Here is a 16068-nt window from a genome sequence, read left to right on the forward strand (position 1 = left end):
CGTTACACTAAAAGTGAGACTGAGGGAGATGCTATCGAGGCAATGCAGACACAGCACGGGCTCATCCAACATTGATACGGGCCCCGGATTGCCCCAGAGCCCCTCTGAGCAGATGTGGGATCCCAGGTCTCAGCTTCTGGTGATGGACTGCCAAGCAGAGAAGGGTCCTCTGCCCCATTGATCACATGGGGACTTGTTCCAGGCTTTCTGGCTTTTTTAAAAATCAGACCCCTCTGGTGGATCTCCTGGGAGTACAGGACCTTGCTTACTGGACCGTATCAGTAGACAGAAACTCCCATGAAAAGCCAGCTGTTCAGGAGGCCCTCATCACACTCAGTCGTTGATGGGTTGGGGAAAGGGAACTGTATCTATACTATCCCACTCCCCAGTCCTATGCCTTACTCCCTCTCCTTCTACTTTCCTAAGCATGTATTTCCACTCAGACACATAACACTTGCACATGTGGCCACCCTGGTGGCACGTGCACACACCTCTGTCTCCAAGGATGCACAGATCTACCTGTCTGCATGGTGTGCACATACCTCAGATATGCTCACTGGTGTCTACTCAGTGCACACACAGATGTGCACACTCACAAACCCTTTTTCCCAGGGGAGCCCAACCCTCACCGCTCTGTCCTGTGACTACTGGTGATGGATCAGAAGCTATCACGCAGGATGTCAGCCTGTGGAGAAAGGGACGTTAGCCCACTGGCAGGCCCTGGCCATCCTGGAATGGTGTGGCACTGATCTGCAGTGTCAGAGGAGTATGGAAGCAGGGCCAGGTTGGAATCCAGTCTTTACTACAGAATGGAAACTTGTAAACGAGTTAATCCTGGGCAGCCATCACTCTGATTTTCCTGACTACAAAGATGACCCTAGGCGCTGACTTCATCACCTGACCTGAACTCTGTGCCTATCATCTTATACTGGTTCTGATCTGCTGGCGTAATTCTCCAGCAGGATTCACATCTGACATCTGCTGTGGCAACAGCCCTGACAGATTGGTTACCAAAGCCTGCTGACTACCACCCCAAAACAAACACACATACGTGCACATGCATAAATGCATGCATGCACACACCTAGAATTTTCTTTGTTCACCATTTAAGACACCAGAATACCTGCCTGACACTGCAGAGGGAGGCTGATTGGGAACATGTCCCTGAACCCCAATGTGGGTGCTGTAGCTTCAAGAGAAAGAACCCTGCCGGGGCCTAGCAAACACAGAAGTGGATGCTCACAGTCAGCTATTGGATGGATCATAGGGCCCCCAATGGAGAAGCTAGAGAAAGTAACCAAGGAGCTAAAGGGATCTGCAACCCTATAGGTGGAACAACAATATGAACTACCCAGTACTCCCCAGAGCTCGTGTCTCTAGCTGCATATGTATCAGAAGATGGCCTAGTCAGCCATCAGTGGAAAGAGAGGCCCATTGGTTGTGCAAACTTTATCTGCCTCAGGACAGGGGAACGCCAGGGCCAAGAAGTGGGAGTGGGTGAGGGAGCGTGTGAGGGACTTTTGGGATAGCATTGGGAATGTAAATGAAATAAATACCTAATAAAAAAATTTAAAAAAAAAAGAGAGAAAGAACCCTTACCACTCAAGGTAGAGAGAAAAGAGATCTCTCTTGACTTACTGCCTTTTAAGCCAGATCCACACTGGCTGGCTGGGCTGCCTTGTCTGGTCTCTGTGGAAGAGGATGTGTCTAGCCTCGCAGAGACTTGATGTCCCAGGGTGGGGGGACACACAAGGGTGTCCTCACTTGCTCAGAGGAGAAGGGGAAGGGGATGGGGGATTGTGGGGGGTGGTAGTGACCAGGAGGTGGGCAGTGAGCAGGGTGTAAAGTGAATAAAATTTTAAAAATTAAAGAAAAAAAAAAGATAGATCCCCACAGATTCCCTGTGCAATGAATCCCATTTGCCCTAACTGATCCAGAGGACTGGGTCTTGTCCTGTTAAATATCCATTAGAAGAGAAGCCTCTGGAACACAGCAGTCTCAGACCACCTGCCTTTGGAGGCCTGCCCCGCCCAGTAACTCCTGAGTTAGCATTGTCACAGGCATGGTCTCAATCCTGCCTTCCCAGGTTTCATCGCACCACCCAGCAATCAAGGACACACTGAGACAGAGAGAGGAGGACGGAGGGGGATGACCAGGTAGGAGCATTTGAGTATACTGTGTGCTGAACTGTTCTTTACTGAGGCAGCTGGACTCGGTCCCTACAATAAATAGTGCAGGAGGGTTCTCTTGTCCCCACACTGTCACCCTGTCAACACCGTCCCAGCACCCTGATGTCAGCAGTCATGTGTAGAAAGCACCTTTGACTTCTGTTGTCCCCTGTTAGCATGCTGTTAGAACCATTCAACTCCATGTTCCCTCCTCTGGGCCTCCCATGTAAGACCCATGTCCCTTCCGTAACTCCAGAGAAAATCAAAATCACTCACTCAACCTGGACTTTAGGAAAAATAATAAACCATGAAAATTACAAAAAGAGAAAAAAATAGAATAGGAAAGAGGCCAATGACAGAGTTTAGAAAGACTGGACTGCTCCCCACCAAGGGTTGTGAAATACCTATGTGCAGAAGAGCATGGGATATAGATGACACACAAAAAGTTACAAGACCAGCCAGGAGGTGATGGCGCCCACCTTTAATCACAGCACTCAGGATGCAGAGGCAGGCAGATCTCTGTGAGTTCGAGGCCAGCCTTTTCTACAGAGTGAGTTCCAAGATATTCAGGGCTTCACAAAAACCCTGTCTCGAAAAACAAAGCAAACAAAGAGAGAAAGAAAGAAAGGAAGGAAGAAAGGAAGTAAGGAGGGAGGGGTGAGGGAGGGAGGAAGGAAGGAAGGAAGGAAGGAAGGAAGGAAGGAAGGAAGGAAGGAAGGAAGGAAGGAAGGAAGGAAGGAAAGGAAGGAAATGAAAGAAAAAAAGTTATGACAAGACTGGGGGCCAGGGCCATTGTGTCTTTTTCCTTTCTCAAACTATTCTCCAAGTGCCTTTCTCCCTTAATAAACTCTTCTGTTACCATCTGTGCTTCTGTCCAAATCTTTTCTCAGGAACACACAAACCCAAATCCCAGCGAGTGCCCTGTGGGACCCTTATCCACCTCTAACAAGGGCTATGATGCCAACCTAACCAGTCCAGCTCCTTCAGCTTCAGTGGCCATAAGTCCACAGAGCTAGTGACCTTCCCACAGCCAGAATGGACTCTGAGGGCCCTGGGGATTGCTGACTCTTTCTTATGTCGCAACACCCCTTCCACGTAGACAGGGAGTTCACAATGCCATGAGGCTTGGCATGGTTGTCCACTGCTGCTACTTCAGTCTCCTTCTGCTTCTCTGTGGGTTCTGATCCTCCATCAGTGATGGATGGAGTTGGTAAGCTGGGTTCACCCTTGGGTCCCTGTGTAGAGCTCCCTCAAAGCTATGAATAGGTCCCAGTCCTGGGGGTGCCCGTTTCAGTGTCTGATGTGCTTGCGATTTGTCCCCATCCTTCCTTTGATGAGATAAACCTTGTTATCCATGGCACTGGAAGGTTCAGACACCTAAGGTCCCGTGTGATTTTGCTCCTCTCTGCCCAAGGCCCTACAACTGTGCCCAGCTCACACAGTGGTGCCAACTGGTGAAGTCTTGCTCTTCATTCACCATGCAGCTTCAAGCCTGGACTGTCTCCTTCTCCTTCTCCATGTCCCCGGACTTCCCAGGCCCTCCCCTTCCTGCCCATCCTTCCAAGAGCTCCTGCGCACCTATGGTTGGGCCTCCTTGAGTTATCACACCTATTCCTATATTCAACAGAACAGACAAGTCCTGATGTTGGTGAATGTGGCCCTGCCGTATGCCAGGCCACAATCACAACAGCTAACAATTAAACTGCAGTCAGTGCCAGGCCCCTGACCTAGACAGGCTGCATTTAGTTATTAAGCCTTAAACACGGTAATTCATCTAATCCACACAGCCATTCTTGGAGGCAGGCAGGATTAGTGAGCTCTGGGCTGTACAGGTGAGGCAGCGGGAACTCATAGCAGGCTCACAGTTCTTCCAAGGTCACCATTTCTGTGTAAGAACTGTGAATATTCTGAAGGAACATTCTCTAAAACACGAGAAAGCAGAAGCCAGAACCATTGTTGAAACATCTCTGAATGCTGGTTTCTGAAAGTTCTTCTCTCCTCACACTGACCCCTGGCCAAATATATATGGGTTTGCTAGTGGAGAATCCATCTCAAGTATCCAATTGAAAGATAAAATATTAATTATTTTCAACTATGTGTATGTGTTGGGGGGGCAGGGTATGTATACATGAGTGCAGGTTATAGTGGAAGTCATAAAAAGATGTCAGATTCCCTGAAATTGGAACTACAGAAGGTTATGAGTCACCTTGTGAGTGCTGGGAATTGAAGTGAGACCCTCTGAAGAGCAGCCAGTGTCCTTAACTACTGAGCCATCTCTCCAGCCCCAAAGAACCCAATTTTTGAAAACAAAAGTACATTATCTTGTTAGTGTTCAGTTTTTCTGATAAAGTGAGTGTCTTAGTCAGGGTTTCTATTCCTGCACAAACATCACGACCAAGAAGCAAGTTGGAGAGGAAAGGGTTTATTCAGCTTACACTTCCATGTTGCTGTTCACCAAAGGAAGTCAGGACTGGAACTCAAGCTGGTCAGGAAGCAGGAGCTGATGCAGAGACCATGGAGGGATGTTTCTTACTGGCTGGCTTCTCCTGGCTTGCTCAGCTTGCTTTCTTATAGAACCCAAGACTACCAGCCCAGAGATTGTACCACCCACAAGGGGCCCTTGCCCCTTGATCACTAATTGAGAAAATGCCCAACATCTGGATCTCATGGAGGCATTTCCCCAACTGAAGCTCCTTTTTCTGTGATAACTCCAGCCTGTGTCAAGTTGACACACAAAACCAGCCAGGGCAGTGAGTCTGAGTGTAGAGGTGTGACTTCCACAACAAGAATTTAACTACTTCCCCTGGGTATGTAGCTCAGTTTGTAGACAACTTGTCTAGGATGCACAAAGCCCTAGGTTCCATCCCTAGCACTGCATAAACAAAGTATGGTCCCCTGTGACGGCAGTACTTGAGAGGTGAAGACTGACAGATCAGAAGTTCAAGGTCACTCAGCTACCATAGTCAATCCAACTGGGAGACATGACAGCCTGTCCAAAACAAAACAAAACAAAACACCAACTGACAAAAAACCCAAAGCAACAAACACAGCACCGCAGCAATAACTCGACAGAAACCTGCCTACACAGAGAAAAGAAGCAGCAATGGCACTCTGAAAACCAAGGGACGAAAGAAAGCCACACTAACACACACAGTAAGGAGGCCAGGCTTGTTCTCTTGTCTTCTATAAGCTTCGGGTCACTCAGGAGCTTCATTTGGCCTAGTCCTACAGAGGACACACATGTTCTCTGTCTGCTAATCTATAGCCCACCTGACATGGTGGACAAAGAGAGTCCCTTGGTGACCCATCCATGTTAGTAAAGTCACCGCTCCCCTGCTCCCAGTTTATAGATGGGGAAACTGAGGGTGAAGAGGATGTGTATCTATTGTATATACTGCTATGCTTTGCCTTTGCTTTTTGTTGTTCAAAAGTTTAGGTTATTTTCATGCGTGCGTGCGTGTGTGTGTGTGTGTGTGTTGCACATGAGTGTAATTGCGTGTGTGTGTTGCACATGAGTGTAATTGCGTGTGTGTTGCACATGAGTGTAATTGCGTGTGTGTGTGTGTGTGTGTGTGTGTGTGTGTGTTGCACATGAGTGTAATTGCCAGTGGAGACCAGAAAAGGAAGCTGGATCATCTGGAACTAGAGTTAGAGGTGGTTGTGGGCAGCCTGAGATGGGCGCTGAGAACTGAACTCTGGTCCTCTGAAAGAGCAGCAAGAACTCTTCACAACTGAACCATCTCTCCAGCCCCTTGTTTCTTTTTACAAATACATGTGATTTTTTTTAAGTCAGTAAAGTGGAAGGAGTTTCTTTCACTGGGTTGTATTTACAGCGTAAGAGGCAGCTGCCACAGGAAGCAGATATGATGACTAGATTGAAGCCTAGCGCCCGTCCTTTTGGTCATCTCAGGGATCTCTTGGGAGCCCCAACTATCCCTAGACATGTGATTTTCTATGTTCCTATTTTCTGATCCTTTATTCAATATTACACAGAGCTACAGTAATCAAGTCATTGAGGTATGTGCATGAGGATATGCATATAGGTGGAAATGAACAGAGTTCATAAATTAACTTATTTACCAAAGATAAGAGGAACAACAACAACAAAAAAGATAAACTGAATGTTACCAAAATTGACTTAAATGGCCCTATCAAGGAAGTAGGAAGACAAGCTCCAGAATGGGAAAATATTTGTTAATTACCCATATGAAAGAGTTCAGTGTCCAGAATATGTAAATAGCATCTACAATTGAACAATATAAAGAAGAATTGATATAAAAATGGGAAATGGATAGACTTGTCTCTAAGGTATATGATCAGGGGAATGCAAATCAAAACGACCCTGAGACCTTACATCAATCAGAATGGCTAAGATAAAAAAACTCAAGAGACAGCAGATGTTGGTGAGGATGTGGAGAAAGAGAAACACTCCTCCATCGCTGCTGGGATTGCAAACTGGTACAACCACTCTGGAAATCAATCTGGAGCTTCCTCAGAAAGTTGGAAATAGATCTACCTGAAGATCCAACTATACCACTCTTGGGTATGTACACAATTAAGATGTCCCACCATGCCACAGGGGCACATGTTCCACTATGTTCATAGTGACTTTCTTTGTGATAGTCAGAAGCTGGAAACAACCCAGATGTCCCACAACAGAAGAATGGATACAGAAAATGTGATTCATTTACACAATGGAAACTACTCAGCTATCAAGAATGAGGACATTCTGAGCTTTGCAGGCAAATGGATGGAACAAGAAAATATCCTGAGTGAGGTAACTCAGACCCAAAAGGACATGCATGGTATGTACTCACTAATAAGTGGATAATAGCTGAAAAAAGTACAGAATACCCAGGATACAGTCCATAGAACTCAAAAAAGTTAACAAGCTGAAGGGTCCAGGTGAGGATGCCTCAATCCCACTTGGGAGGGAGAAGAAAGCAATCACAGGAGAGGGGAGGGTGGGAGAAACCTGAAAGGGAAGGGAAGGAGAGGGGGACATGATCAGGTATTGGGTGGAGGGAAAGCTCTGAAGTCCAGAGGGCCAGCAGAAAGAAAGGAAACAGGCAACCTGGGGAGGTAGGAGGTGGGGGACCCTCCAGAATATATCAGAGACCTGGGAAGTAAGAGACTCTCTGGACTCAAAGGGAGGGACCTTAGATGAAATGCCCTACAGTGGGGAGAGGGAACTTGTAGAGCCCACCTCCAGCAGAAAGACAGGGCATCAAGTGAGGGATGGGGTTGCCATCCCACAGTCAAAAACTCTGACCCATAATTGTTCCTGTCTGAAAGAACTGCAGGGACAAAAATGGAGAAGAGCCTGAGGAAAAGGAAGTCCAGCGACAGGCCCAAAGTGGGATTGAGCTCAAGGGGAGGCCCCTAGGCCTGACTCTATTACTGAGGCTATGGAGTGCTCACAAAGGGGGACCCATCATGACTGCCCTCTGAAAAACCCAACAAGCAGCTGAAAGAGTCAGATGCAGATATTTACACCCAACCAATGGACAGAAGCTACTGACCCCTGTGGTTGAATTAGAGAAGGCTGAAAGAATTTGAGGAAAAGGGTGATCCTGTAGGAGAACCAGCAGTCTTAATTAACCTGGACCCTCCCCCCCCCAACCCCCGAGATCTCTCAGACACTGAACCACCAACCAGGCAGCATACACCAGATGATATGAGACCCCCAACACATATACAGCAGAGGACTGCCGGGTCTGGGTTCAGTCAAAGAAGATGTAACTAACCCTCAAGGTACTGAAGGCCCCAGGGAGTGGGGAGGTCTGCAGGGGTGGGGGGTGATCCTTGTGGAGACTGGGGGGTGTGGGGAGGAGGAGATATGGGAGGTATGGGAGCAGTCAGAGGGTGAACTGGGAGGGGGATGACATCTGGAGTGTAAAAAAAAGATTAAATAAAAATTTTAAAAAAGATGCATAAAAAAAATATGTGAATAGCCAAGGAGTACATAAAGTGCTGTTACTGAAGCCCAGTCTCATTTATGTTTTAGAAACACAAATTGAAGCCATAATTGGCTAGCATTTGGAGAAGACTGGGGTGGTGGAAATCATGCAGAAGTGAGCGGGAGTTTGTGAAATGGAGAAGTGGGAACACATTGTATGCTGCTGGTAGAAACAGAAAACAGCACAGCTTCAGTAGAAGACAGCTCTGGTTCTTTAAAAAATGAAGCTAAGAATTAACAAACAGCAAGTATACTCTAAATAACAGACTTGGCCATGTGCAGAACAATGGTCACTCTTGTGCATCACAGCAGTCAAAAGACCAGAACCATCCAAGGCCCGGAGACAGACGAATGGATAACCAAAATGTCTATGTATACAACCAAATATTGTTCTGTCAAAAGTAGGAATGGAGTTCTCATACTTGCAACAACACGGACTACCCTCACAAATACTACACTAAGGGAAAAAAGCCAGGCATGAGGGAAAATACCACGCTATTCAATTCTATGGAATGTTTACTATTCATAGAAATCCAAAATAGACTAGAGGTTCCAAGGAGTAGAGGGAAAACGTATTCCTTAGTGGACGGAGTTTCTCTTCAGGGTGTGGTTTTAGGGGTAGTGATAATGATTACTGACGGGTGTAACTGATGGCTGGCTCTGAACTTAGAAACCACAGGGACCGCTCATCCTGTGTTAGATGCATCTCACCACTGCTAAAAGCCTACAGCTGTGTTGCTAGACAAGGCAACAAAGAGCTGGAAAGCAGAACCTTAATATATATTAAGTATGTGTAGCTGTGCCACGCGGGCACGTGGAGGTTGAGGGACAAGCTTCAGTCTGCTCTCTCCTTCTACCTCCACATGGGTTTGAGGGACAGGACTCAGGCCATCAGGATTGTGCCACAGGGCATGGGACATCCCAAGAGCTGGGAAGTTGGAGTTCTTAAAAAGACTATTTATAAAATTGAGTGGAAATAAACAAACTTAAGGATAAATCTTATATGAGTTACAACCTCTACCTTGAAAGTCACAGACCTTGCCCGGGAAGAGATGATGGGGAAACACATGCTCCTGCAAAGACTGTGAGTGCTAGCTTGTCACCTGTGTCCAACTTGTCCTGTAAATCCAACCAGCCCAACCCAAACCTAAGCCAGTCTGACTGCTGTTTGCTTGCACTGAACCTTAAAATGGATCAGATTTATATGAAATTGAAAAATACCTGTCAAACTCAAAATGGCTTTGATAATGAGCCAAGTTAAAGTTGCTTGACAACCTGACTTAAAAACCAATAAAGCTACAGACATCAAGACAGTGTGCCATCAGCAGCAAAAAGAATCAGATCAGTGGGCCAGGCTAGACATAACTTATAACAAGGACACCTGACTTGGTGACTGACTGTCCTCTGATCTCTTGCTCCCCTGCTTCCCCTTTAAGACTAGATCTCACCATGTAGTCTAGGCTGTCCTTGAGTGCCAGGGCTGAAATGACCTCCTTTCTAGGCCTTTGAGCTGCTGGCTAATTCCACCATGCTCACCTTGATTTCTCAATACCAGCTCAGAGTAGACTCAGGAAAAGGTCTTTTTTTAGGAAGTGGTATGGGGGCTGGAGGGATGGTTCAGTAGTTTGGAGCACAGCCTGCTTTGCACGGTATCCAGGTTCAATTCCCAACTCTCATATGGTAGCTAACAACCACCGATAATTCCAGTTCCAGGGAATCTGACATGCTTTTCTGCTCTTGGTGGCACCAGGCACATGTGGTACACATACATGTATGCAGGGAAATACTCACACACATAAAATAAAAAAATAATTAATTTTGGATCTCTTTAAAACTTTTAAATACTATTTCTTATTTATATGTATGCATTGCATGTGCATCTGTATAGTCACCACATGTATTCGGGTAACTGAGGACACCCACTGAAGGTGTTAGCACTGTAGCTGTAATTATGGGTGGTTGTGACCTGCCTGAAGTGGGTGCTGTGAATAAAGCTCAGGTCTTCTGGAAAAGTAGCAGTTGCCTTATCCACTGAGTGTTCACTCCAATTTCGTCTGTTTGTCTGTCTGTTTATTAACCTATATACCTATATAGCCAGGCATGACAGCATGCACCCATAATGCCAGCACACAGGAGGGGAAGTCAGGATAACTGCCAAGATTCAAGGCTAGCCTGGTCTACGTAGGAGTAGAGCTAGGGCTATACAGAGATAGCCTGTCTCAGACAAACAAAACAAAAAAGAACAACCCAATAAAAACTATCACCGCACACTGGAAAGTAGGATAGACCTAAATTTAACATAGAGAAGGAAACATTTCTAGGAACACTTTTATCTTCCTCATTTATTTAAATCACGGGGAAACCTTTCACTGTGGTTTCCTTGGCCTTAGGTCCCTAGAGGCCTGCAAGCTTCTCAACTGTGGTCCACAGAGAAGGGGCGGTACAGCCTAGGCTGGGGAATGGGTCTAGCTGTTTTCCACTTTTAGTTAGGCAATGGGTTCTTAAACTATTGGGCCAATCCCTGAAAGAAAAAAAAATTGATAGACTGGATCTCATCACAAGAAAAAACATCTGCTTAAAAAAAAACACCTAAGAGGGTGGAAAGGAAGCAAGGGCACTGAGAGACACACTGCCAGCTATGCAGCCGATGAGGGACAGCAAGCCAGCAGGCATGGTGCACACACTCATCAGAGGTGGATGCAGGAGGGTCAGGAGGTGAAGGCCAGTCTCAGCTACATAGATCCTGAGGTTATATGAGATCCTGTCTGAACACACACACACACACACACACACACACACACACCCCAGCAAGATGGCTTAGTTGGGAAGGGAATCTGCTGCCATGCCAGACAACCTGAGTTTGATCCTGGGTACCCACGTGGTGGAAGGAGATAACTTATTCATGCCCATTGTCCTGACCTCCACATATGTAATTTCCAAATACACACACACACACACACACACACACACACACACACACGACACAGCCAAAATAGCAAAAGGACTCATAAATTCTAACAAGTGGTGACACTCGGTTTGAAAATAGGGAAAACCCTTAAACAATATGCTTCCTCCCAAAGATGTACAGATGGTAGATAAGCCCATGAAAATTGTCTTAATATCGTTAGTTAATATCGAGGGAAATGTAAAATAAAGTCACAACAACATACTACTACATACCTATTGGAATACTTCAAGCTAAAATTTTTCCTTGTACCGACTTGTCTCAAGGATGTGGGGGAGCTAGGACTCCCAACCACTACTCCTGAGAGAATTCAATGCTTCACTTTGGAAAAGTTTCTTAGAAAGTGAAATGTACAATAACCATATAATCCAGACATTCCTCTGCTAAATGTTCGCCCAAGAAAAACAAAAACACACACTCATACATAGACGTGCTTGATAGTCACAAAAGCTATATTTATAATAGCCCCAAACTAACAGCAACCCACAAGTCTGCCAGTAGGTGACTAGATAAACTGCAGTATATCTGTACATTGAAAAATTTCTCAGCAGTAAAAAGATATGGTCTACTGACTCGGGCAACCAGGAGGAACACCGAATGGCTCTGTGTGAAAGAAGGCATGTGTGACGGCATATATTGAGTGATGACACATATAAAATTCTAGGACATATCATCAAGTCAAATCAGTGGCTCTCTGAGGATGACTCATGAGATACAGAATTTGGGGGAAGAACGGGAAATAATTGTTGTTACAAAGATGAACAAGGACTACCTGCTTGCTCAGCAACACTCTAGCCACAATCTGACCTTACAACCTTTCAGTGCTGCCCCCTAGGGCACACTCTTCCCCATTCACCAAAGGATTCATTCTCTTGCTCTTCCCCACAGGACCCCAAACGGAGTGACTTTAGGGATTGGAAATTACATGAAATTAGAAAATAACAGGAGGTCATTTGTGGCATGATCAGTCTTTCTAAGGAGCCAGAAGAGACGAGGCCACTTGCTTGGCATCTGGGACTAGGGCTCCCAGTCTGGTCAGGTGACACAGGATGGCAATCATAGCTTCTCAGGAGAAAAAATGTGAGGCCTGCACAGTCAAGAGTTCAAGGGCAGCCCTGTGAGACCCTGACTCAGAGTAAACTTAAAAGGAGGCCTGGAGGTGTTCATACCTCAGTGGTACAGCACTTGTCCAGTACATGTAGGGCCCTGGGTTCAATCCCTAGTTACTGCTGTACCACAAACAAATGAGTGCGAAGGTCTTGAATATGATGAAGGTGTCAAGAGCTGTCATGGCCACCAGAAGTGAAGCTAGCCACGGAGAAGTAAAAGAGATCCACACACAATGTAGGTGTCCCACCTGAGAAACCTTGTGCCACAACATGAACAAGCCTAAGAAAACACGTGGAGAGAGAGACACAGCTGCTCTGGCTTTCCCAACCTTGGTACCAGTTGAGTCGCAAGCCTGGCCTGGAAAAACTAAGCCCAAGCCAGAGCACAAGAACTGTCCACAAAGAACAGTTTACGCATGGAGGTCAGAGTAATTCAGCTGAATTATAGAACTCCCACTTCCCTTTTTCTGAGGGCTATATGCAGCACAGACTAGCCCAAAACTCATTCTGTTGCTCACGAACTCTTGATCTTCCTGCCTCTACCTCCCGAGTGCTGGGACTACACGTGTGTACTCCCATGCTTGTTTTATGTAGTGCTGGGGATTGAACCAGGACCCCCAGCAAGACTGGTAAATACTCTAACAACTGAGCTACCTCCTAAGCCCAGAGTTTAATTTTTAATATCTGTATGCTTTGTACACATATTGTTTAATATTTTAACAGCAATGTGAGGTTGCGTGATCTTTTTGCATTTAATATTTATGTTTTGAAAGCCAAACAGAGGTGGTTGCTATAGACCAGGGGCTCCAGAGAACAGCCCAACCAGTGGTTTCACACCTGGGAACTTTTACACAAACAAAGTCCAGCGTCCTAATAGCCTTATCTAGGTAATTCAGACATTGGCTGGGGATTCTATTTTCTTTACAAAACTCCCAAGATATTGAGGATATCTGGGTGACAAGAAAAGACGACGTTTGGAGACAGGACCCCAGAAATGTTTTCATTTCACGGCCTAAAAAGGAGAATAACAATCTCTGACGCAGCTACTGAAAAATCAGGGTTTCCAGGGACAGTTATGTGCTAACTAATAAAAGAGCAACAGCAGTGACTACTGTGCCCCAGGGAAGTTCTTTGAAGTTAGTTAGCTGGAGCCGTGATTTGAATCCTGGTTGTCTCTGATTTGTTTGTATAGGAGCAAAACCCCACCTTTAGTTACTATTAAAGGTTAGCATAGCTTTAAACTCTTCTATATTTTCATTAGGCATTTGGCATATGCTACTATCTGTCTCTACCCAACTGTAGACAGTGCAGCCATTTGGGGGATGGCTCTATGTTCTTTATGTCCTTACCCCCAGGGCAGTTTCACTGAACTGAGAGGTGGGAGTCAGCAGGTTGCTAGGGCTGTGCTGAGGACAGAGAATTAAAAGTGTCCTGGACCCAGAGAAGGCCTAGGATGCAAAGAAAGAGATGCATCAGGTGCTACCACCAGGAGAGAAAGTTGACAAACCTGTAGTTTTGCCAGCTAAGAGGTGACAAAGGGGATCAACACACGGGAAGACCCTGGGAGAGTTCCTCTGGGAATTAGCCTTGGGAAGGAGAGACAACGGTTCCTCTGAATTTTAGAAAAACAAGCACTGGCAGAGACACAGCAAGGGTTTCTCAGGGGTGGGGGGTGGGGTGGGGGGGGGGAGCGACGCAGGCAAAAGGAAGAGCAAGGGGGCGGGGAGACCGGTTAATGAAGTTTCTTCCAGCCTTCACTGGTGAAAGCCCAGGATCTGAAAATTCACTCCAGGATCCTGGAGATTTACACAGGGCTGAGAACTTAAAAAACGAAAACAACAACAACAACAACAACAACAACAACAAAAACTATTATCTGCATGGTTCCTTTTTAAATGGGGAGTGGGGTTCATTTAATACGCAAAAAAGAAATCAAAATGATAGAACGGATATAGTCTCTGAATAAATCTACTCTGCTTTATCACTAACTCATTTTGCTGTTCTTGTTTTTCTCATTTCGCCAGGAAGGATGATTCCTTCCTCCGGACCAGTGCGTGGGGAGCGCGGCTCCAAGCCGCCCACGCTGGCAGCCGCTTGCTATCATCGCGGGGTATGCGCGGAGCCTGACACCCCCGCTGGAGCCTAGAGCCGCTCCTGCGCCTCGACACCCTGCTCCGGGCTAAGATCCCGCCAGCCGGGCAGAGCAGGAACCGACTTCCAGGTGCAAGTCTGCCAGTCCGATTCGGGACAAACCAGGTCACCCACTGAGGGTCGGCTGGACACACCGCGGCAGCGCGGGGCCGGCACGGCCTTTCCTTGGTTCTAGCGCCCACCTGCACCGCGAAGTGATAGTCCGAGGATCTCGGTGCCCACACACCCTCCTCCCATCGTTCTGTCCCGCAGGTGTTAGGATGCCCGCGCCTGAGCTCTGACCCTGGATATCCGAGGCCATGGGTACCCCGGGTCCCGGATGCCTGCGGATGCTGGTGCGTGAATTCACGCTGGTAGCTCTGGGCGCTCACGCCCGCATCTTCTTTGAGCACGCGCGGTAGCGGCGCCCACGCGGAGCCAACCCGAGGTACCGGGAGAAGCTCATCTTCCCAGCACGCGCCTTACCTGTCGTAGCTCCAGCGGCTGTAGGACAGGGTGCGGTGGCTGCTCACTCCCTCCATCGCGGTCCTGGACTGGGCTTGGGGCTCCACGGGCGGCGGCTGCGCGGGGCTCGGTGCTCGCTCACTCGCGGCGGGCCCGGCTGGGGCGCGGGCGGAGGACTGTACCATTCGCCCCCCCGGGGGTGACCCCCCCTCGTCTCCGCCAATGGCGAGGGCGCACGGGCTGCGGGGACCCGGACCCGAGGGGTCCCCTCCCCTGCGCGCCTGTCCCGCGGGGGCGCGGCTGCGGCAACTGGACTGCTTATTTATTTATTTCCGATGTGTGTTCCACGTTGCCATGGCAACCGCTCCATCTTTTCCGGCGTCGGTAAAGCACCGCTGATTTTAAACCTTACCAGGACAGAGATGGCTAAGAGGTTGAGCTTTCTGCTTGCTTGGGGAATCCCGGATGCGCTCTCCCTCTTAAGGTCCTTTCTGCAGAGATGAGCCGGCCTTACCAGCTCAGGAATGGTCTTCCACCCTCAACAGAGAAGCCTCTGTGATTTCCTTGATTCCTGAGTTCTCCTGGTCCATGTCTTCCCAGCACAGAACTCTTGGAGCAAAGTTACTCTTCAATCACAATGTCTTTTTCTTTGCTTGTAGGGAATGGAAATCCGCTCCTGCTGCCATCTTCCCTCACTGTATTTCTCAGACCCACAATCTAGTTCTTTTGGCTCTAATTATGATTCACAGAGCCAGAGAAGCAAGGCCTGTTAACACTCCCATTTCTAGAGCATCTCTTTCTGTTTATGTTCCTTTGTGCTTTTTTTCATTAACACCGCAAATCCTTTGGAAAATATCTAGCTGTCTTGGCTCATCCGAATAGGATCAAAGGGTGTGCACACAGATTTTCCTTCTCAACAAGGGGAATATCTGAGATTTTGTAACTGTGCTTCAAAACTGTCAGGTTCCTCCTCCTGTAGAAAGCTGACACAATGATAAAGGGCAAGGATACTTTCTTTGGGGCCTTGCTAGGCAATCCCACCGGCCTGGCTGAGAACTCTGTGCTGATGTCCAGGGTACAGCCTTTCCCAGAGCTTTCAGCTCTGGATCAGGACACCTAGCTTTGAACTTGTTTTCAAGATCTATTTGATTTGCAGCCAGGGAAGGCTAAGTGGAGGGACCACTGAGATAGAGCAGATGCAAAACGGGTGACTAGGGCCTGCCTGTCTTCCAGGCTACTCTGTCCCTTCCCCCACCTTGGACTTCTGGCTGC

General features: G+C 47.3%; 1 protein-coding gene across 3 annotated transcripts in view; it reads right to left on the minus strand.

Annotated features, from left to right (window-relative positions):
- The window catches only part of Tub (TUB bipartite transcription factor), an 83009-nt gene extending 68028 nt beyond the window's left edge, over positions 1–14981 (minus strand). Inside the window, exon 1 of one of the 3 annotated variants that reach the window (XM_021166879.3) lies at positions 14818–14981. In XM_021166879.3, coding sequence (XP_021022538.2) covers positions 14818–14981 — 164 coding nt within the window. The remainder of the gene's footprint in view (positions 1–14817) is intronic. The other 2 variants (XM_029479567.2, XM_085841421.1) reach the window with 2 other exon arrangements.
- Positions 14982–16068: the final 1087 nt, after the last annotated feature.

This window comes from Mus caroli, unplaced genomic scaffold (genome assembly GCF_978045245.1).
Source record: "Mus caroli unplaced genomic scaffold, Mus_caroli_1 scaffold_8, whole genome shotgun sequence".
NCBI classification, from domain to species: domain Eukaryota; kingdom Metazoa; phylum Chordata; class Mammalia; order Rodentia; family Muridae; genus Mus; species Mus caroli.